Genomic DNA, 23,180 nt, shown 5'->3' on the forward strand with positions numbered 1-23,180 from the left:
CTACCATGCGATGCTACCAGCAACCTCCCCATCAAATTCTTCTAATTTCAGATAAACGGGCATATTTACTTTAATGAACATCATGAATTACTACTCTGACACCGCAATATTTATTTTATGCGTATGCAATGCTACTACCTAACTCCCCACACTCGAAGTCAGCAAGTTTCAGACGCGTGGGCATAACGAACATTTTGCATGAATTACTACCCGCTGACACCGCAATATTTATTTTATGCGATACTACCATGCGATGCTACCAGCAACCTCCCCATCAAATTCTTCCAATTCCAGACACACAGACATATTTACCTTAATGAACATCATGAATTACTACCCTGTCACCGCAATATTTATTTTTAACGTACGCAATGTCATTATGCCCCAACGGCATATTAGCATGTTGTTAACTCATTACTTTTTGCCTGAATAACTGTCTTTTATATTAAAGGTTTGGAAAATGAGCTTTTGCAATGTTAAAAGCCTATAATTTAACGCGAGTCAAAAGAGCGAAAAAATAAATAAATGCATAAAAAAATGGATATTCCTTATTTTATTTGTAAACTTACGTCTCCAGTGTGCATACGAATCCTCATTTTCATTCTCATCATATATTCTTAGACCATGTAGACCAAAGTCTGTGATTTTTAATACAAATCTGCTATCAACTACACAGTTTGTTGATTTTAAATTGCCATGTGATCGAATCTCACTGCTGTGTAAATAGGCCATTCCCTGGGAAAAGAAATTTAAGCAGTTAGGTATACGTTTTTATAATGAATTTATTGTAAAAATAAATGAATCCAGAACTTACTTTCACTACATCATGCATGAGGCTAAAACGAAACATCCAGTCAAGTTTTATTTCCTCATTTTCCAATATGTCCTACATAGGAAAACATTTTGAAACAAAAGCGATATTTCGGGAAATTATTAATAAATATAAATTATTAAAATGATACAAGACTTTAGACTTAAAAGACTTATGTCAATATAGTGCTTGGCACTGTGTTTTGTTTCTAAATAGGCATCTCACAACATTCTAGATTAATTTGAAAATGACAGTGCTTGGCATAATTTAGCACAGATATAAGGCATAATTTAGTATTTTCACATAGTATTAGACTCAAGGAAATCATAGTCTGTTTTTCAAGTACATTTTTAAAACAAGCTTTCTAGATCGAATAGAAAATGTGATTTATCATTACATTGCATCATGTGTTTCAATTCGTCAAGCTGCAAATATGTAATGGAATTTTAAATAACATGTATTTAAAAGTTATTAACTTTCCTTTTCATTGTAGTTGGTATCGCTCATTTGCTAATAAATGAAACTCGTTGAAGGAAAAAAAATACATAATTTTGGTTATAAAACTGAAAGATACCTGAATTAAACCATTCATTTGATAATTTCCCGTTCATATGATTTACCAGAAAATCTGGTTTTCCAATTATAACACTTAAAATACGGCATATTTAGTTAAAAAGTACAAAAGTTAAAAAAAACAGAAAAGTAAAAAACTTTGGGAAATAAGAAACGATTAAAGCAACGAATATTCTTTTCCAAATAATAAAACAAGTTTTTTTTTCATCTTAAAAGTTATTTAAAATAGAAATAATTAAAAGGTATAATGGCAATTTTGGGAGAAAGAATAAACAATTATTTGTTAAGGTTCACGTAATTTTCCTCCAACTTTTTTTCATTATCCTTAATTTTTTATCTTTCTATAAAAATTAATTTCGCTAAACTATTCCCTTATCTCTCACACATAGATAAATCACTTTAAATCATTTAGTTAAAGTAATCGTTAAAATTATTATTTTGATCCATTTTAAGTTAATGAAAAGCATAATGTATTTTTTTTCCTTTAAACATCACTGTCTATTTATGTCATTGCGAATCTGTAAAAGAATTTTCAAGATATTTGATTGGTATTTTTGATGCAAAGGATATTTAAGTATTTATCATATTTTTCTACTGTTTTGAATATTTTGCAGCAAAAAATCTTCCAAATAATATAATATTATTTAAATTTATGACATTTTATTTAGTAATTTCAAATCAATTTAATTTTCATTTCCGTTTTTGAAACTATTGGCATCCAAAGGCCATATGTCCAAAAAAAAACTTTTCGCAGTAAAGGCTCAAAAATAAATACTATTACAAAATAACTAAACAATATCTAAGAAAATCAAGCATTTATACACTGAATTATTAAAATTAGCTTAACATATACCTATTACGATACTGAAGTTTTCAGTGTTCATAGCGTATTATATGCCTCACTGTATTTTATATCTCCCCGATGACCCAGCTTCTGAATTAAATTTATTTGATATGGTAATGTGATACTTCACTCCCTGCACAATAAATTTGCATTATTCTGTAGTTTATAAAAATTTCAACAAAGTTAGTAAAATAACTTTATTAAAATTTTAATATCGTGAAACTATAATGTAGCAATATTAAACTGCATGCGTCGTTCACATTTAGTAAGCTGGAATAAATATTAAAATAGCATACTTCTTTGGGAGATTATTCTTTGCGTTAGACAATGATATTTCAGATAATATCCAGAATTCATCACAAATAATGCGTGTTTAAAGAACTTTTTGTAGTTCGTATAGTAACTATGAATTTAATTTGATAAAATATTTATCTTCATCGGGTAACATTATTAAATATAGAAATTTTTATACTTATATAAATTCAAACAAGTTTACGTATCACATATTTGCATTAAAGAAAAAGAACAATAAAAAGGAATTTTAATTTAGAAACAAGTCAAAAATAACAAATTAATATTAATAATAAAAATGACTATGTACACTGTAAAAATATCTGAATCAAATTACGGAAAAAAAGAACTAGAACTCAGAACGGCGGAACTATTTACCATAAAATCCATTTTTATAGGAACATGTTACAGAACAAAAATATGATATATCGTAATTTTCACTGTAATAACTATTGTTTTCACAGTAATAATTACTGAAAAATCTTTGAATTACTCTACTAATTAAATAATTAATACTGTAAAAATTACGGTACAATACTTTACAATAAAAATCAATTTTACGAAAAAATGGACCTTACGAATGATATACCCAACGTGCCGGTACTTTATACCTTAATCATCAGAATTTTTTTACAGTGCACAAACAAAATGAATTAAGTTTTAGTATTAAAATAGTGTAATTCGTCAAGAGATTATTCCTTGCATTAGGCAGTAATATTTTAATTAATATTCAATATTCATTACAAATAATACGATTTGTGCAGCTTTTATACACTGTAAAAAGTCTGGATTAAATTTTGGTAAAAAGTACCGCCACTTTGGGGGCACCATTTTTACCTTAAAATATTATACCTTAATTTTTACAGTTATATTTATTTAATTGGAGTTATTCAGTGATTTTACGGTAATTATTACTGTAAAAATTACGGTACATCAGAGTTTTGTTTCTTAACATATTCTCGTAAAAATGGATTTTACAGTAAAAAGTACTGGGACCTTTTTGCCCATACTCTTTACCATGATTTTGTTCATTATTTTTGACAGTGTACTTCCTTAACGGTGGTAATATTAGATTTTCTACGCTGTTTATCCTTACCTGAAGGCTTCCTTTCTGGCAGTATTCCGTAATTAGACAGCAATGAGGAGGGTCCACACAGCAACCCACAAATCGCACGATATGTTCATGCTGTAAATCTTTCATCTAATGAAATTGAAATAATATGAACAGTATAAAAAAGTAATAAGATGATATATAATTCAATAAAATTAAAATGGCATTTGAAGAAAGTAATAAAAACTTAAATTAAGAGGTATGTATAAAAAACATTGCATATATTTTGTACGTTATTCTTCTGAAAAAAAAAACGGCCTTTTTAATTTCGTTAAGGTATATTTCCTTCAACTTCATTAATTATTAAATAGCGATTAGAGGTTGTTTTTCCACCTATGATTTGAGCACTGATAATTTTTTAAAATACCGAGAAAAAAAACATTAAAAAGCATTTTTTACATAAATGAAGGTAATATTAAACGTTTGCTGGGTGCCAAGATGAGAGGTCAAATCTGGGGAACTATGCGTTAAGCGCATGTTTGTTTAATTATTTCTTACCAAGTTTATTTACCATTATAAACGCAGAATTTACTAATTCGGTAACTTTTAAGCACATAACTTCAAGTTTATGGACAATTCTTTGATGTTGATAAAATTTTGAAAATCCCACCCAACTAAAAAAAAGTTTTCTTAAAAATCAAACTAGTCTTAGGAAATAGACTAAGGGAATTTTATTTCTTAGTTCAATCGCGATCACAAAAATATTTCAATATAATATTCCTAGAAAAAAAAAGTCGTCATAAAGGGTTGACTTATCCGAGAAACAAAAATAAATCAAAAGAGTCAGTATATAAACAGTTGGTTTTGATTTGTCTCACAAATTTAAAATAATTCTAAAAGGAATCACTATCCAAAAAAAAAAATTATTCTGAATTAAAATATTTTATACCCATTTAAATTTAATTAGAGAACAATAAATAAAATGTTGCTATTCATAAGCTTCTTTTTGACACGAGTTTCATTATTAATTTATTTTATTACGATGTAACTAAATATTTTCTTTGCTACAAGAGAACAATATTATATGTTCTCTCTAATATCTGTTTTTATTCGGTAACTACGTCAAATTCATAAATTAAAATCAAATCTATGAAATCTTCGATTAAGTAAAGTTTATTTTAAAGGAACTGAAGTATTTTAAGTTAATTTGGAGGATAATTTGTTCTACTCCCATCATTTAAACAGAACAACCTACACCACTTATAGCTAAAAAAAAAAATTTCTAAATATATGCTAGCATTTCGCTAAAAACCTGTCTTGATCTCTTTATATATATATTTTTACGAAATAATATTACAGGGAAAATTTATCTATACACAAATATTTAAACAGAAATGCAATATGTGAGACGCATAATATTGGGACAGAAGAAATACAGTATTTAAAGTGCGCAATCATATGATTTAGTACTCATTTTTGAATTTTTGAAATTTCTAAACATTTAGCTTGGGATTTCATTTTAAATCAGTACTTTCCTTTATTTACAAAAGCTAATAATTCAAATGCTTTAATAAATGATAATAGATATACTCATTCCTTTTTGCATAAAGTCCCTAGAATATAAGCGACATTATTATTGCGTCATTAAAATTTTAGTCGTGATACAATTTTAATGCAATGTTGTACCGTAGTTTATTTTCAGTTAAAATTTCAATAGTAACAATGAAAATAATGATAATAGTTATGTACGGTCTGTACCAAAATTTGGAAATGAACAAATATCTCGAGAAATGTACATTGGATCAAAAAAGCAAAACTTCACACTTTCAATATTTTGAAAGTTATCCAATAATACCAAATTTTTCCCAATTCCAGGGAGTGAGGCCAGATAAATTTGTAATATGAATCCCCATTCTTTTTAATGCAGATTCGGATTCTCCAGAAAAAAAACTGAACTTATTAGAGTTATATGTAAATGCATTTTGCTTCGCAGTTGGCGCTGTAACCTAGAAATTAAAAATAGGGTACAGACTGTTTAAAATGGTGGTATCCCGAGACCTATCAGTTTAAAAAAAAGTAAATAAATAAAGATAAAAATCTTTCGGTAATTTTTTATTTTTTATTTTTTTGAAATAATTTTTGTTTTTAAGTGCTTCAAGTTTATGTTATGAATCTGATAGACTTCGAGATTCGTCATTTTAAACGGCTTGTAATTTCTCTTGGCTACAGCGCTATCTATGAAACAAAATGCATATACCCACAACTTAAATAAGGTTATCTTTTTCTTGGAGAATCCGAATCTGCAATAAGAAATGAGGGTTCATGTTTTAAATTAAGTTGCCAATCACAAAAGTTTTCCCAATGGGTAGGGGTGAAAGATCGAGTTTAGTATCACATTGGATTAAAAAATATATATAGATTAAATGCGACTATTTCAACTTTTTCGAACCGATATTTACTTCGCGTTTCCTAACATTTTTTTATACACTCCGTACATAATACAGACTTCTACAAAAATGCTTAGAATGTCATTTTTTTAAATAACAAATATACATTACAGTGTCTCACAAAATTTTAAAATCATTGAGGATCATGTTTTTAAAATTCTATTACAATTAATTATTAAACAGCGTTTTTCTCCATAAACATCATTCAGAAAAACGAATATCATTCAATGTAAGAAACTTTTACAATCTGCTTTTATTCTAGAACTAATTGATTTATTCGAGCATATATTAGCTTTGTTCTGTTGTATTTACAACAATTTGCTGAAATATTTTAAACAAATTTTTATTCAAAAAAAAAAATTCATTATTTTTCAAAAAAAAAAAAATCTCAAATAAAATCTAGAAATAAAAGGTTTTCTTTTTCTGCTTGATTCAAAAATTCCCTAGTCATTTCACCTAACTATCCTCCAACCATTTTGCAAAACTATTCTGTTTACTGGAAAAAGTAATAACACTTTTTGCGTAATAGCTCATAAAATGTGAAAAGAAGTAAGTAAAGCATACATAAAACGGAGAAAATTTTCAAATCTGGACGTGAGTGAATATGTTTAAATCTTCATTATCAATCGATCGATGTTCTATATATAGGGTATCATGCTATTATCCCAAATCGTTCTACTGCTCATTGAAGCAAAAAATGATATAGAAATGCAACACAGAAAAAGAAGAAATCCCAAAGAGGACTACAGCAATGCAACTTGATACTCAGAAGTTAAATTGATGCCTCTATTTTGCTCACAATAAAGTTTTATCTATTTTACTTTATTTCATTTTTGTCATTAGAGTTCCGAATTACTATACAGCTCCTAAATATTAAAAGTAAATGTAATATTTCTTTTGTATTCACTTTTGTAAATATTTTTGAAGAAAATGATTCGAAAAAAGAAAAAGACAATATATATATATATATATATATATATATATATATATATATATATATATATATATATATATATATATATATATATATATATATATATATATATATATATATATATATATATATATATATATATATATATATATATATATATATATATATATATATATACAAATTAACATGAAAAACATGAATAAAATAAAAAACTAAATGGTAGAGAAACAAGAATGGTAAAAGCAAATAGTCGTTATCAAGACACATCTAATTGCTATAAATGCGATATATATATATATATATATATATATATATATATATATATATATATATATATATATATATATATATATATATATATATATATATATATATATATATATATATATATATATATATATATATATATATATATATATATATATATATATATATATATATATATATATATAACAGTTCGGACCAAAAAAATTTCTTCAAATTTGAAGTCTTCAAAATAATCTAAAAAGTTTCTTGTATGCTTCTTAAATTTTCTTGTATGACACTTATTAATATCTTATAGACAGCAGTGTAGTTTATTGACATTTGCTCGAGAAAAAAAATAAAATAGAAATTCACCAAATCTTGAATGCCAGGAAAATGACATATTACCTTAGAAGGTTAAAAAACAGTCATTTTAAGTTAATAGTAAGTAACTCAACTTAAGCCTTTATGTTAGATGGACCATAAATTGCTTAAATTAATTCTTTTTATCCACTGTAGAAGGAAACAAAAAAATTTTTGTTGCTGATATGTACAGAGTAAAATTGTGTATAATAATCAATCATTAAATAAATAAATAACTTTGATTCCAAGCATATTACATACATACATAAACTTGGTATTAGGTTAATATTTGCCTTCCCTCTTTACAGTATTAGCAGTTAAAAAGAATTTCTGGTAACGCTTCAATGTCCTGGCATTCATAAGCCAGGAAAATGACAGTCAGGATAATGACAAATTCGCTATTTTATAGCATATAACTTTACTTTAATTCAATATTTTGGCAGAAGACGTTTATATTCTGCAGAAAACAACAGTATTTCTTAAAATAACTCAGATAAATCTATGTAGTTTTTGTTATTAATGATTTCATGAAGCCAGGAAAATGACAGCATAAAAACCTACTCTCCTTGAAAAAATTTTTGAAATAGATTTTGAGCCAGAAAATTGGTTCTTTATTCATGCAACAAGACATGTTCGGATAGGAGATAAGATATTGATTCCTGGCGCTATCTATTTTGGTTATAAATCACTAAATAAAAGTAGCCAGGAAAATGACAGATTTTCATGGGACAAACAAATTATTGACAGAAAAAATTATTTTAAACGAAGTTTTAGTACATAGGATAACATAGATACATAGGATAAGATAAAAAAAAATTAGATTTTGAAAAATGTATGGAAAGTTTTGAAGCTAGTTATTACTGGAAATATTGTTTGGGACATGCCAGGAAAATGACATTTTGATATTGAATTAAATTTTTTAAGTATACAAAGCAGTCAATGCTAGTGCAAAGTCATTTTAAAATACTAACAGCAATGCTATTTATGAATTTTTTTTTTTAAAAAGTTCTTTCAGTATTATAGTACTAGATTTTGGAGCAAGGGACAGTGAATTTCATGTTTCGTGAGAATCACCCATATATATATATATATATATATATATATATATATATATATATATATATATATAATGCTTTGGAATATTTAATACAACTAATTTTCAAAATTGAAACTAAACGTTTAATGATTTTAAATTATACATTTGTAAAACATCCTTTTTTTTTAAAAAAAATTCAAAAAATTTTGGGATTATTCAAGCTTCTAGCTTTCGAGAATATGTATAAGTTATACAGTATAGAAACGAATTACGTTTGGTTTCTTAATCCTAGCCGCTTTCTTTGAAAAAAAATATTAATTAATTGCGTTACTTCCTATAATTAAAATAGAATTTTCCTACTTAATCTCCTAAAAAATATTATTTAAAAATACTGAAGGATGAAAAGTGCGTCGAATGGAATGTTAAATAACGTAAAAAAAATTATCTGAATATCCTCTGCTAACTTAAAGAGTAATTATTAAAATTACTATTCAAGTTTTCTTGAATGCATAAAAATGATTTTTCAGTTAATGAAATGATACAGTCAAAATTATATTTTCTTACGATGAAGTTTAATATTAATGTATATTAAAGTATCTAATTTTAATTTGCAAGTTTTCTTTAAAAAAATTATTAATCTAAATTCGACCACTCTCTTCATCACAGTAAATTGGTCGGGGATGGAGATCGCTCATTCGTCGGGGTTATACCATCATTGACATCAAAATGTTATGGAATGTACGCGATTTTTCGCTAGGGGTTCTAATTTTACTCAGTGGTGTGGAAATGTCACTTGCGTGAGCGTCGGAAAATCCGAATTGATGATTAATATTCAGCGTCATTAAAAAAACTTTTAATGGTATCATTATGTGTAAAAACTAATTTACCAATTATGAACGATATATATGTATTAAGTGTTATTGATATGTACTAATTAATTATGAATAAAAAATTTTTAACGTTATATTTAGATAAACAAGTTTTGTGAAAATGTGCATACTTTCTTTTTTATCCGATTCACCTGAGAAGTTTCCGAGCAGAGGAAAAAAGGAAGCAAAAAAAGAAAAAAAGAAAGAAAAAAAAAGAAAGGAAATTAACATGAAGAGTAATAAACTTTCGACAACCTCCCTTTGACAAAATAGTTGGATAATTTTTTTTTTCTAGATTGCGGCTGCTCTATTGCTAATTTAAAGGTTAAGAGAAAAACAAAGTTTTTTTTTCAGACAAAGTACTTTTTTTTGTTTTTATAGAATAAATATCGTTTTCCCAAATTAATTTGAAACTTAAATACTTTCTTCTCGCCAATAAGTATATGCTATAGAACATGAAAATCCGATCAAAAGTTATTAACGTTTTCTATTTTTTATTTTGAGCTCTGAACTTTTTTTCTCTTTTATCATTTAAATTTTCGACAAAAATACTATGAAATTAATTACATTTTTATTTTTACTGTATTAAAATGCTGTGGAACAGCTGGTTTACCAAAAATGAAGAACTGGTTAAGTATATCAATTATTCTCTATTCGAGTCATATATCAAACTTATTGCTTATTCAGTTATAGCAATTCTTATTCGCATTGCCAATCTGCAAATATGCCAGTTATTTCAAAGAAAAGGGAGAATACGATTTCAAAATATGAAAAATAAAATAATTGAAAGAATTTGGCAAATGTGTCAGTTCCTATTGTTGTAAAATGATGCGAAAACAACTTTTAAGAAATTTGAAAACATTTAAAATTATTATAATATTCTTCATTAATATGCATCAATCGACAAGACAGGATTATGATAGTATGAATCTGAAATTTAAACAAAAAATGTCATCGCGTGCATTATTTTCCTCATTTATAGACAAAGTCTGCATTTTTAATTTAAATCCATTGACTTGTAACTGGTTTACTTACAACTTTTGATCCAGCTTTAAGCTGGTTCAAAACATCCCGTTTCATCTAAATATTTCTGTAATAGACTGCTTCCATAAACCAAACCATATATCATCCATATGGTTAAGGGAAGTTTATTACTCTTCATGTTAATTTTTTTTTGTTTTTCTTGCTGTTAAAAAATATATGGTATTGCAACACCTGCTTCCGTAAACATTACCATATATCATCTATGATTCAACATGAACTGTTGAATGTTTAAATCAGTTTTGACATAAGAGATTTCATCTAGCTAGTCAATATTTTACAGCTTCCGTAATAATAAAAAATTGCCCTTGATATGTCCATAGAGCTGCTCTGTGGTTCCATGCAAACCCTGCAGATGATAAGGACTAAAACTATTCCTAAATATTTTAATAACAGGATATAAAAAGAGAATTTGAGGAATTTCGACACTAAAGCTCATGACATTAGAGATTGTGCTTGGGTATTGTATTTCTGTAATTTAAAAAAGAAAACTAAAATAAAAATTAATTATTTAAGAATCTTTACTGTGTTTTCAGATAAACTACATGAAAAAAGTTACTAAAATTTAAAGTCAATTTTAAAATTCATAATGAACATGGATGAAGTGAACTTTTAATATGTTCTATTGTTAATATTTTGTCGTAAATATTGAAAATGTGAAAGATCGAAAATCAAAATATTAAAATCAATAACTTATGAAATATATTTTTCACTTTAAATTTTAAATACACAAAAAATAAATATATAAAAAAATAATAAAATAAAATTATCTGGTGCACAATTCTTTAATTTAATTCATTAGCTCCACTTGCTTTTATTTATATTTTCTTATGAAAGCAAGACTTTTAGAATTGGTTTGTTCTGGAAATCTAAGTTTTTTTCCGTCTTTTTTTTTTATAAAATGAATAATTGAAATTTAAACAAATCTTTAATCAAATAAAAATAAAAATTATAAAAAAATAATAAATAAATAAAAGCGTTGATAAAAGATAATTTTAAAAAACTATTTTCCAGAAAAAGTTTTTTGTTCAAGAAGATTTTTGTTCATATTCTTTTTCATTCTTTTATTTTTCTTTCTCTTATCTCTCTCCCCACCTCTTTCAAAATATATAATAAGAATTCAAAACTTTCAAAATATATAAGAAAAAACTTTTGCATTTTTAAATAGCATCTAATGGTGCTGCCATCTTTCGACATAAAATGACACCATTTTTCAAAGTTAACTACTGTTATGCTAAGTTTAAATATTTTGAAAAATATTTAAAATTATTTTCAAAATATTTAAAAATTTCATTATATTTTAAATGTCTTTTTCCGACTGCTTTAAAAAATTATTAACGCTTTTTGGTAATTTACCAAAATACATAAATAATTGCATGCAAGCGATAAAAATAAAAACAGAACACATGTTGGAGCGCCATCTATATGTAGTAATAGGAAATAAGTACGTTAGATATAAAAACAACAAAATTTCAATACCGAGAATTTTTAACAAGCATGAGTCATTTCAATAAACCAATAAGTTTAAACTATAAAAAATTTCATCTGAGAATATTAAAGACAAAAATTAGTTCTTATATCAACGCTAAATATTATTATTATTATTTTTTTAATTTCAATTAGTTGAATCAACGATCAATGCTTATTTTATTGAATAAAGGAAATTAAATTTTCAAAACATGCATAATATTGCAAACGTGAAGAAAAGAGCTGTATAATAATAAAATGAACAGAGTGTAAACAAGGTTTAAAAAGCAACTTAAAAATAAGTGCTTAAAAGTTTTGTACTTTCATATTGCCAAAAAGCAATGCAGTTTCATATTGCCATCTATCGAAACTTATCTGAAACATTTTAAAATGAATATTCATTTATTTATAAGTATCCGCTGTATACAGTATGTAAAAAGCGCTTTTAAAAGTAATGTATTTAGAAAATTAATTTTAGCTGAAATATTTGTTACTTTTTCGCTATAAAACGAAAGCATTTTCTCTGTATATTTAACACAAAATTCAAAATCACAGTTTCTTTTACCTTATAGTAACATTAAAAATTCCAGAATAAGATTTTTCCTATAAGAATCGAATATTATTAAGATTTAATTATTTTTTCCTCTATTGAAAACTTATTATTAGTGATATAATTTTCAGTAAACTTTATTTAAGTAATTGGCTCGAGAACTTTTAACTTTTAATCAGGCCGATGCTATAAAAACAGCAGTAAACCTAATTTAAATTTTATATTCTGTTCTGTTCATAATTGTATAGATAAATTTCTTTGAAAAATAGCATGTTTTACTCTCTTTCACAGCTTTCTTATAACGCTTTGTGTCACTTTTCATGCGTTACACTTTTCTTATGCTATCTTCTATAATGGGATTAAAAGGATGATAAATGGAAAAACTACATTATTTGTACTTTAGGCGAGAAAGATAGCTTTTTCTCAAAGAAAAAAAAATATGCGAAAAGAAATAAGATAAGCACAAATTTCAAAATAATTTAAGCTTATATTTCTGAAAAAAGAAAGAAATATAAAATTAATAAAATCAATGTTGAAAATACCGAATTAAAAATTTTACATGTTAAAGGCATTAAAAGTTTTATATTCTTTAATTAAAAATAACAAATAAATGAATAAAAAAGGCATGAAATAAACAAAAAATTTAAGATAATTTATGGTTAATTTAAAAAAAAAAACAAAGATATATAGAAATAGTAAAATCAATACCAATAATATTGAAAAATTTCTATAACACGTTAAGAATAAAAGTTTAGTATTTAGAAAAAATAAATTCTAATACATTAACGTAGAGACCTCTAAAGAAGGAGTAAAAGATTACAAAATATTAAATTCTGCAATAACAGAACTTTCCTTTTAAAAAACGCACAAAGCAGCAGTATTTTTAAAAGAAAGAACAATTGAAGCAATAAAGAAAAAAGAAAACAATGGAAATAAAAATATGGCCACCGAAGCCAACGTCTTCAGGGGGTACCAGCTCCGGAAGCCATAGAAGAAATACAAGAAATACATAAAATATAATCAGAAGAGAAATTTCAAACAAAATCTTGAGAATATAATGCAAAAATGAAAATGCAAAAACTCACAATAAACTGATCAAACAGCATTTAATTGTGAGATTTTGTCTTTTGACATTTGTCTGGCTCTCTCAATGGAAAAGATTTTGTTCTATGGCTTCCGGAGCTGGTACCCCCTGAAGACTTCGGCTTCGGTGACCATATTTTTATTTCCATTGTTTTCTTGTTTCTTTATTGCATCAATCTAAAGAAGGACACATAAGTCTTAAAGATTTTATAATTCATTATGTCATCATTTTTAATGCTTTTCCGAAGGTTAAGAATAAAACAAGATCAAGGGGATAAAACGGCTTACGTCCATGAAAACTCATTTTGAGAAAAGCAAATGTCAAGATCCAAGTTTTTCGAAGCAAGCTTTCGATTGTACAGTCGTTAAAAAATATACATGTACCGGAATGACACAAACATTTATTTACATTCCCTAAAAGTTTCAAAGCAAAATTTTCAAATTTCGATGTTGATAAAAAATTAACTTTAAAAATTGAGTTCAGCGATTTATTCCTCAAAATTCCCCTTTCTCTCTGTATTCCCGTCGTTTTCTTCACCTTACTTTCCTATGTTCTATTTGTCTACGCTTGCGCAAGAACCGTTTTTTTTTTCCAGCACGGTCCATCTTAACCTTATCCTCAGAAACCTTAATCTTAACCTTATCCCTTTAATCCTCCGAAGAACCAATTTTTCATGTTATTTATTTGTGAGAACTTTGTAATCCTCAAAATGCACAAGATTTCGGTCAAATCGTCATTTATTTAAAAATTTGGAAGCAATTCATTCTTCTTCCTTAATCTTGATATCTTTTGAAAATTCTGTCATCATGTCTTCATTTTCACAACGACAACATCACAAACACTATAAAAAGTATAAATTTGCCCACAAAAAATTTAAATTTATTTTCTTTAATCAAGCTAAAAAATTTTAATATGAAAGCTTATTTCTATTTATAGATACATTATAGTTAAATTTCTATGTAATTTCTATGTGGTATATCAAATCCATCTTATAAAGTTACAAATTTCTGTGGAATCCATCTTATAAACTTACACATTTCTTATAAAGTTACTAATTTCTGTTCTGCTGGCTCAAAAGAAAACATTTTGAAAGATTCCCGGAAAGATATTATAAGAGATTGTTTAAATATTAAGATGTTATAAAAGATTATATAAGAGATTATTTATATTATAAAAAAATTCATGCAGCGTATTTATTAGTTCATACTTACCTCTTAAAAAATGTTTTAAATTTTTGTGTTCAGTACATAATATTTTGCAAATTATTAAAAGCACAATATTTCACAAACTGAATATACATCAAACAATAAAACAAACAAATAAAAAAATAAAATCTGATGAAATGGTACTAAAGAAATATATAAACTGAGTTAAAGTTTTATAAAATGCTTACTTTAAAAGCTACGAAAATAGATTTTTAACTGAATTTCAGATTTCCTTGGATTGATTTTTCACAAGCTCTACTTTTGTTCGTAAATATAAAAAATAAATATCGAGTAAATGCCCAGTAGAAAAAACCAATATCTTAGAGATACAGTTCGGAACAAATAATATTAAAATATTTATTTTCCCGAATACACTAAAATGTATATTTATTTATTTCAAATTCAGAAAATATTTCTTAAAGTGCATAAAGATTGATAGAAAACAAAATTTATTTTTGTCTATGAAAATATTCAAATACTTACTTTTTTGAGTTCAAGTAATAATAATCTTGTTATATCTACTCTTGATTTATTGATGGTTTTAATAGCTACAACCATACCCTTGAAAATAAAATAAATGTAGGAATTGTTAAAATAATATATATTATACTAAGGAATAAATATTTTTTTTGGTTTCTGTTGCATAAGATCTTTTAACTTATCTTATATACTTTCGCACAGCTGAATTCAAATCTGCAATTGACATCTCTCTCAAGCTACAGTTTTTTTTTCATTACTTTCATTATTAAAAACATTATGTAAAACAGGGGTTCACATAAGTGTTGCGACAATCTTCCAGGGGAATTAGGGCAAATCAGGGTTAATAAGGCAGAGGAACTCCTGCCGGAAATATCCGTCATACGCCGGTAGGTGCACTTTTCTATTATGAACTGTTTCTTACTGTTCTTCTGAACGGATCATAATAGGAAACCGCCTCTAGCAATGTGCGACATTCATTTCCGGGCATGGGTTCGTATGCTGTTTTAATTCTTATGATGTGTACTAATTTCCACAGAAGTTTGTCGACCCAATGTTATATATAACGTTTTTAAACTTGGGTATTTCGATAAAAAATAGACTGTTCTAGAGGCCAGTCATAAAAATCTGTAGCTCTGCCCCTCTCCCGAATTTCACAAGATCAAGTAGTAATTGTATAAATACAATGATTATTGAATGTCGTTAAGTCATGATTTATTAAAAGTCTTTATGGTTGTAACTTATCCCCTTCAAAATAAAAAAGTGAAATGAATGAATATTAAAATCAAGTCAAAAGATTTGTAATAGTTCTACTCAACCTCTATTAATACTTTAGTTCATTTTGCACATTGATTACGTAATATTACAGCACTACTTGTTTTAGTGCTAGTGTATAATTGCTTTACACGCATGTATCCCAGATAGCAAACACCTTTCAGCGTGGTAGTGGGTGCTGCAGATTATTACAGCATTTGCAGATTATTTTTCATCAAAATTTTCTCCGTATTTTTAAAAAGCAAATGAGTAACAACATAAAGTTTTTATGTATAAGGACCTTGCATTTGTAAATTTTGCTTCTGACTATACGTGTATTGGTTTTGTTACATGTACAATTCGCTCAGATATTATCAATGTGCAATATTCAACTTAATCTAAAACATATTAAGCTGGCAAATGTATTTAAATTTGAATTAATGAAGATAGTGCTGCAAATCCATTCCGTAAATTCTGCTTCCATTAATGTATCTTACATATTGTATGTGTTAGCACTAGACTTAATGACTACAATTATAAACTGAAATTAAGAAAAATCCAGGAACAATAAAATAGAATTGAAGCATTTATAATGTTTTTATTGAACATCTATTATTATTTTAGTTAATTATTAGTTAACTATTAGCTTTAGTTAACTAAGTTAATTATGATTGTTGATTGCCTTTATGGCTGAACGCTTTTTCTTTAAAATAATTGAGAAAAACGTGGGAATATTAAAATAATATCGTAACATTTATAAGATTTCTACTAAACCACTATTAAATACTTTAGTTCAATCTGCACATTGGTTATGTTATATAATTGCTCAAATTAGCTTAGTGCTAATGTATAATTGCGTTTAAATACATCTATCCTACATTTTTTCATATGTTAGTAACAATATCATATAATTTTAAGATATAAGTATTTTATGTCATTAGTTGCATATGTTCTTAATTATTTTGTATATTCTCATTGATACGATTATTAGAAAACACACACAGCAATACAAGAGAACCTTACCTTCAGTTTGCTGCAGCTCACCGACCCATAAAAAATTGCCTCACTAACATTGATCATGAAGGACATAAAAATGAAAGCCCTGCATTGTCAGTACAACACATGGTTAATGAAAGCTGAGAAACAAGCTTTTATGATTTAACTGTTTCTAAGGTTATATCATTCCTATATAATAATGGCACTTCTGATGAGGAACGTCGTGTTTTTTGGGGCTGGAAACATACTAATCTTTCTCCCATTTCAAGTATGAGACAAAAGAAATATTTTCAAGTATGCATAAATTATTGTTAATAACTTTAAAGTTTGTAAAATTACTATCATATAGCACATTTTCAACAAATATTAAATTGAAAAAAAAAAGATGGAAATTAATGGAACCAATCAATAAATCGAAGAATGATTTCTCTAAAATGTCAAAACTTGTTTCCGATAACCAAAAGGAATAAAACGACTTAAGGTTTCATAAAGGTTTCAAAACGACTACATAGTTATTTTCTGCTTTATTATTAAAATTATAAGCTAAAATTATGTGAAGCATAAAAATATTAAAAACAAATTCAAAATACCTAATAGTAAATCATAATTCATTTCAAGCAGAACGATATTTTTGATAGTTGAATGAATATTTTTAACATGTATGTGCATAGATTCCTGCTGCAAATTTCCTTAAAACAGTCTTCATCGAGTTTCCTATAAAATATGCCACTCTTAACCGGCACTTAGAATTAACTCATAATATTGAGAAGAATCTATTTCTGGGCAAAGTCAATATTTTTGCCCCTTTCAAAAGCTATTTTGAGTCTAGAAAAATATTTGATTTAAATTCGCACTTATTAAAATGGAAAACACAAATGACAACTAAGTGCAACGAATAGTAACTCTTATTTGGGGGTATGGATAAAAAGTATTTAATTGCCAATCGAGAAGAGTTTCATACACATATTGATTTTGAGACTAGAAAGTCATCCATAAAATAAGTTTCTACATTTTCAAGGCAATTTGAAATAAAAGAGTTATTTAAAATTGTGAGTTTCATCTTAAATATGCTAATAAATTTTACATCTGAGTATAAGAATAAGAACATTGACTGTAAAATGTTATTTTAGTTAGCATTCAAATTTTTAATTTCAATTTTGAATTCTATGTCAAAATTAGCATTCAAAATTTTGAAATAGAGCAATTTTGAAAAAAAAAACGTATGTAATTAATTCAAAATGCATAAAAGTCTAATATTTTAAAGGTAAAGGCTTGCAGTAATATTGTGTCGCATTATCAAAAGTTGCATATTTAAAGGTTGCATTATCTCATAAAACAGTTCAGTAGTTATAGTTTCAAATAGGTATTTCTCAAGTTTCCAGATTTCACTCTCAATGCAATATTTAAAAATAACTTCTTGTGTATTTATAAAACCTGATGTTTCTCACCAATTTTCCTTTTTCTTTAGAGAAAAAAAATTCCCTATGTGGCTTATTATGACATTTACCCGGGCTCTTTTTTTTTTCTTTCAAATTTTATTTCAGCAAAATAATTCTACTATCACATTTGGTTTTTATGAATTATTTTAATTACAGAGTAAATAAGTAATGATTTTTAAAATAATATTCAATACGTAAATAAAAAAAAGGATATTATTACCAAAAAAAATGCCTGACTATTGAAATATTTTTTTCTCAAAATAATTAATTAATTGCCATTTATTACGATCCATTTAATAAACCTCAATATGATCGATTTTGTCATCGCTCGTTTGACGAGAATTCAATAATTCTCTTTCAATCTTTTCGTAAAGTTCTATATATATATCAGATCATTTGCTTCTATGATGAAATTAAATCAGACAAACACTTTTTACATGTAATTTTCTATTTTTAAAGGTTGTCTTTATATAAGCTATAAGCTTATAGATCATAAACACAATAAACACTTATAAAAGCTCTTCCTGATTAGATAATAATTTTTTGCTTACTTTGTAATAACCATTACGCACAAAGATTTGTCTGTTAAAATCAGCAATAGACAAAGCATCCGATGGACACGAACTCTGTGACAAGAAATAATTTAATTACTGTTAGCTGAAACATAGATGTATGCAAAACAATATTTTAAAATTAAGAATAATGCAGAGTGTTACATAATCATAGCCCTTAATATACATTTTCAAAACTCTTTTTTAAATGTAGCTCCTTCCTTAAAAGTTGAGAAAATAATTCACATTATGGGTCACAAATCAAGTTTTAAGAAGGTTAAAAATTTTAAATCTTACAAAAAATTTTTGATTAGCGCGTTATTAAAAGTATCAAAATCAATTTGATTGCCTAAGCGGTTCCCAATTTTTTTCGGCTACGAAACCCTAAAAATCAACCTTCTTTCAGTGGAACCCTGACTTTATAGATAAAGTTTATTGAGGTGATTACAACTTATCGAAGACTATTTTTAAAATATTAAATTAGAATAATAAAGAGTTTTCCTTGTTTCATCATTAATAACCTTAAATGAAGTTTTATGTCAGACAGAAATTTACATTCCTTGTGCTATATCTATTCTAATGAATTTGTTTTTATTATATATATATATAATCTGAAAATAAGTAGAATAATCTGAATTATGGTTTACTTTCGAAATGAGAATTTAAAATAAACATTATGCTGTTATTAAAATAAGCATTAACATTAGCAAATGCTATAAACATTAAAAATGGCTATTAGGAAAACATATTTATTTATTAAAGAATTTAGTTAGCTTATTTTGATTTTAAATGCGAGATAAGAAATGCTAACATAATATTTTAAAAATGCTTGTTTTTTTCATATTTTATTCTATACATTGTTGTTAGAAATATTAGTTTTTTTTTTTAAGAAATGCCATTTCTATTTCATTTGCCTTTTTGCTTGAAATAACTTTATGAAGTCAATTACGAATTATAAGTTGCGACTAAACATAATAGGAGATTTCAGTAATGCCAGCTCATAAAAAGTACTAACTCGTGGAACCATTTTTGCTGTTCCACGGAACCCTAGTGTTCCACGGAACATTATTTGTTAATTTAAAAAATGAACAAAACGTACAAAGAAGGTTATTTAAAAAAGAACGTGTTTTCAGGAATTAAAAGAATTTATCAGTATGTAGAAAATAAAAGTTGGAATAAAATTCCATAAAAGTTTCGAGATTTTCTCCGGATTAAGATGGTACTTTATAAAAGAATTTTTCACATGAATGCCCTAATTTTGAGGTCGCGACATCAATGAAAGTTTGTAATATGTTCTATTTTGGAGTCTTCTAATCCCATGATAATTGCAGATCTCTGTCGACCAAAGATAAAAATCACCTCGAAGGAAATGAAATAGAAAATATTTTATTTTGTTTTATAAATAGCGCATGTAAGAAAAAACAAATAAATGAAAACAACTCCTATTTGAACATTTTTAACCACAAAAATGTAAGCCAAGCACTACTTTGCTTTTTGTCTGATTTACCATTAAAGAAAACAAAAAAAAATGCTAGAAAATTTTTGGAAAAGAGAGATATTTTTGTTTTTTCTCAAGTAATTGTTCTAATTCTACTTCAATATTTTAATATTTATGTTAATTTATTTTGAATAAAAGATATAAAATATAATATAAATTTAGTTAGGTCTTAGCATGTTTTTGACAGAAACGCTTAAAAAATATATAAAAATTAATATTTTATATTTTTACTATATTATAGTTTTTATTAAATATGAAATACTGTTATAAACCTTTAATGAATTTTCAAATGGCAAGTTCAAGTAAAATAACAAAAATAAACGTGGCAGAAACAAAAGTATAAAACAAAAGAAGAAAACAAGAAAAAGTGATCATGCAATAAGAAATCTTCAAAGTTTAATCTTAACTCTTTCAATATGGAGAAAAAATTGTCCAATATAGAAATAAATTAAACCAAATCTTACCTTGTTTACAATATGAGCAAAAGCATCATATTTTCACTATTCGGAAAATAATTAGTTGCGTTATTTTTAAAGTAATTAAAAAAATAATTATTTATGGAATTTTTGAGTTTGGTACCAATTATATGCCTTCTGAAGAAGTAAATACTTAAAAAAAAATAATAATAAGTTTTGAAGGTAGAATGCGAAGCTGCAGATGCAAAAATAATAATTGTTGTATTTACCCCAAGACTAATTCGATTTAAACTTTGCCTTGAGCTCGATCGCTTTCGCATGCCATGTTTTGGATCCACAATATCTTCCCATCGAATTTTCCAAGTCATGGAAGCAAGTTCGGCCTCTAATTGAAAATGCCTATAAGAAAATTGATTTTTTTTTACAAAAACCTTCACACGCTCTATTTATTTTAAATTAAAAACATTTTATTCTTAAGTGTAAGAACATAATTATATGAGTAATGTGTTCGAATTTGTATTGTTGATGCACTACTTTATGAGATTCAATAAGATGACTTTATATTAAACAATTTTTTTTATTGCAAAATAATAATATAAACTCTGATAAGAATATAGATGTTCTCTTATTTTTTGTATTAAAAAATTATTTCAGTTTTATTAGAGAATTAATTTATTAATCAAAACGATATACATAAATTTCAGTTAAATCATATACATTTGAAGTGTCATTAAATTAAAGTATAATAACCAAAACAACAAATTTTCTCTTTGCTTTATCAAGTTAGAAACTTGTGCTAAATTGCATAATATTTTATCTTTTTTGAATGAAAAGGATAGATCCTGCTTAATTGAAAATATTTATAAATTTTCGCTTAATTAGAAACTTTGGATGCGAAATTAAAATAAATTGGTTTCATCGTATCTTGACATAAAGTATATACATCAAAGTATACGCATTATTTGAGTTTCATTAAAATTAAATATAGTAATTACAATAATAAATTCAGTTTTGGAGAAATATCTATTTTACCATATTTTTGTAATCATCTTTTGAAGAAAAAAAAAATTTCACAAATTTTTCATAAAATTGTAATTTTGAATAAGGAAATTAAGCTCATGTCGTAAATTAAAGTTAGGATTAAAATAAGTCCTGGTTACACCACTGTCCTGGTTGCACAACTTAAGTATCAAAACATTTTAATCTTTAAATATTATTTCATAAGGAGTGAATTAATAAAAGAAAATATTTAAATTAAACGCACACTCATTTATCAATTTTCAATTTTGCCCGTTTTTACAATGCTTTACCTGTTAATATATTTTTTTAGAAATCATATTGATATAGTTATTAATATTGTTTAAAATAAAGAACTGTCTAAAATAAATAAAATAAAAAAATAAAAAAAAGAAATATTCTGCAATTGATATTCATATTTAACGTTTAAAGAAGATAAAAATTAAAGCTTTAAAAGACTATTAAACAAATAAGAGAGATCCGTAAAAGAAGTTCCTTTATTAACTAAATCTTATATTTATTTTTTATAAAAAAAAAAAAAAATTAAAAAAAAAAGCATTCGAAGCATTCGAAGCAAAAAAGTGTTCAAAGTTCATTTTTTCGTTCCTAAATGTACTTATAAATTGGCTTAAAGTGCTTTTTTTCTCTTTTTTGAGAGGAATTTACTTGAAGTAAATATTAAAATCTAATTAACGGTTTGAAAGTTCAAAGCAGCTTGGAAGAGGAAAGAAAGTTACAAGTAAGTCATTAAAACTTGACGTCAAATTTAAGAATATTTTTAGATATTATCTCCACTGAAAAAAAGAAAAAAAAAAAATTGGGAAATTTATATATATAGGAATTTTATAGTTAGGAATAGTTAGGAATTTTATTATAAATTAGGAATTTTATTTTTGATATTTATTAATAAATACTACCATAAAAATGTGTACTTAATTATGAAAATAGAATTAGCGTAATTCAATTTTTTTAGTGCTTCCTTGTACATTACATCTAAAGTTAACGTGTTTCATGAAAAACGAAAAGCTTACCTGTATATAAAAAATGACATAATGATGAAGACAATGATTACTCCACTCAAAACAGATGTGACAATTACGTACTGAGGAAACAATTCTAAAAGTTTAAAAATAGAGTAAGCATTTAAACTGATTCAATGATTATAATAAATATTATTCAGAAAAATGGGTTTTGTCCTTATGTGCGATCCACTTTACGTAACTG

At 25.9% G+C, this 23,180-nt stretch overlaps 1 protein-coding gene across 2 annotated transcripts in view; it reads right to left on the reverse strand.

Annotated features, from left to right (window-relative positions):
* The window catches only part of LOC107448013 (atrial natriuretic peptide receptor 1), a 257,847-nt gene that overhangs the window by 53,669 nt on the left and 180,998 nt on the right, over nt 1–23,180 (reverse strand). For both annotated transcript variants that reach the window (XM_087159150.1, XM_087159151.1), the window contains exons 7-13: nt 22,988–23,072; nt 21,209–21,338; nt 19,026–19,100; nt 15,293–15,370; nt 3,616–3,720; nt 815–886; nt 570–735 (exon numbers count right to left, since the gene is read on the reverse strand). In XM_087159150.1, coding sequence (XP_087015276.1) covers nt 570–735; nt 815–886; nt 3,616–3,720; nt 15,293–15,370; nt 19,026–19,100; nt 21,209–21,338; nt 22,988–23,072 — 711 coding nt within the window. The remainder of the gene's footprint in view (nt 1–569; nt 736–814; nt 887–3,615; nt 3,721–15,292; nt 15,371–19,025; nt 19,101–21,208; nt 21,339–22,987; nt 23,073–23,180) is intronic.

The sequence above is a fragment of the Parasteatoda tepidariorum genome, chromosome 3 (genome assembly GCF_982258835.1).
Source record: "Parasteatoda tepidariorum strain Cologne lab strain chromosome 3, Ptep-v5.0, whole genome shotgun sequence".
NCBI lineage: Eukaryota > Metazoa > Arthropoda > Arachnida > Araneae > Theridiidae > Parasteatoda > Parasteatoda tepidariorum.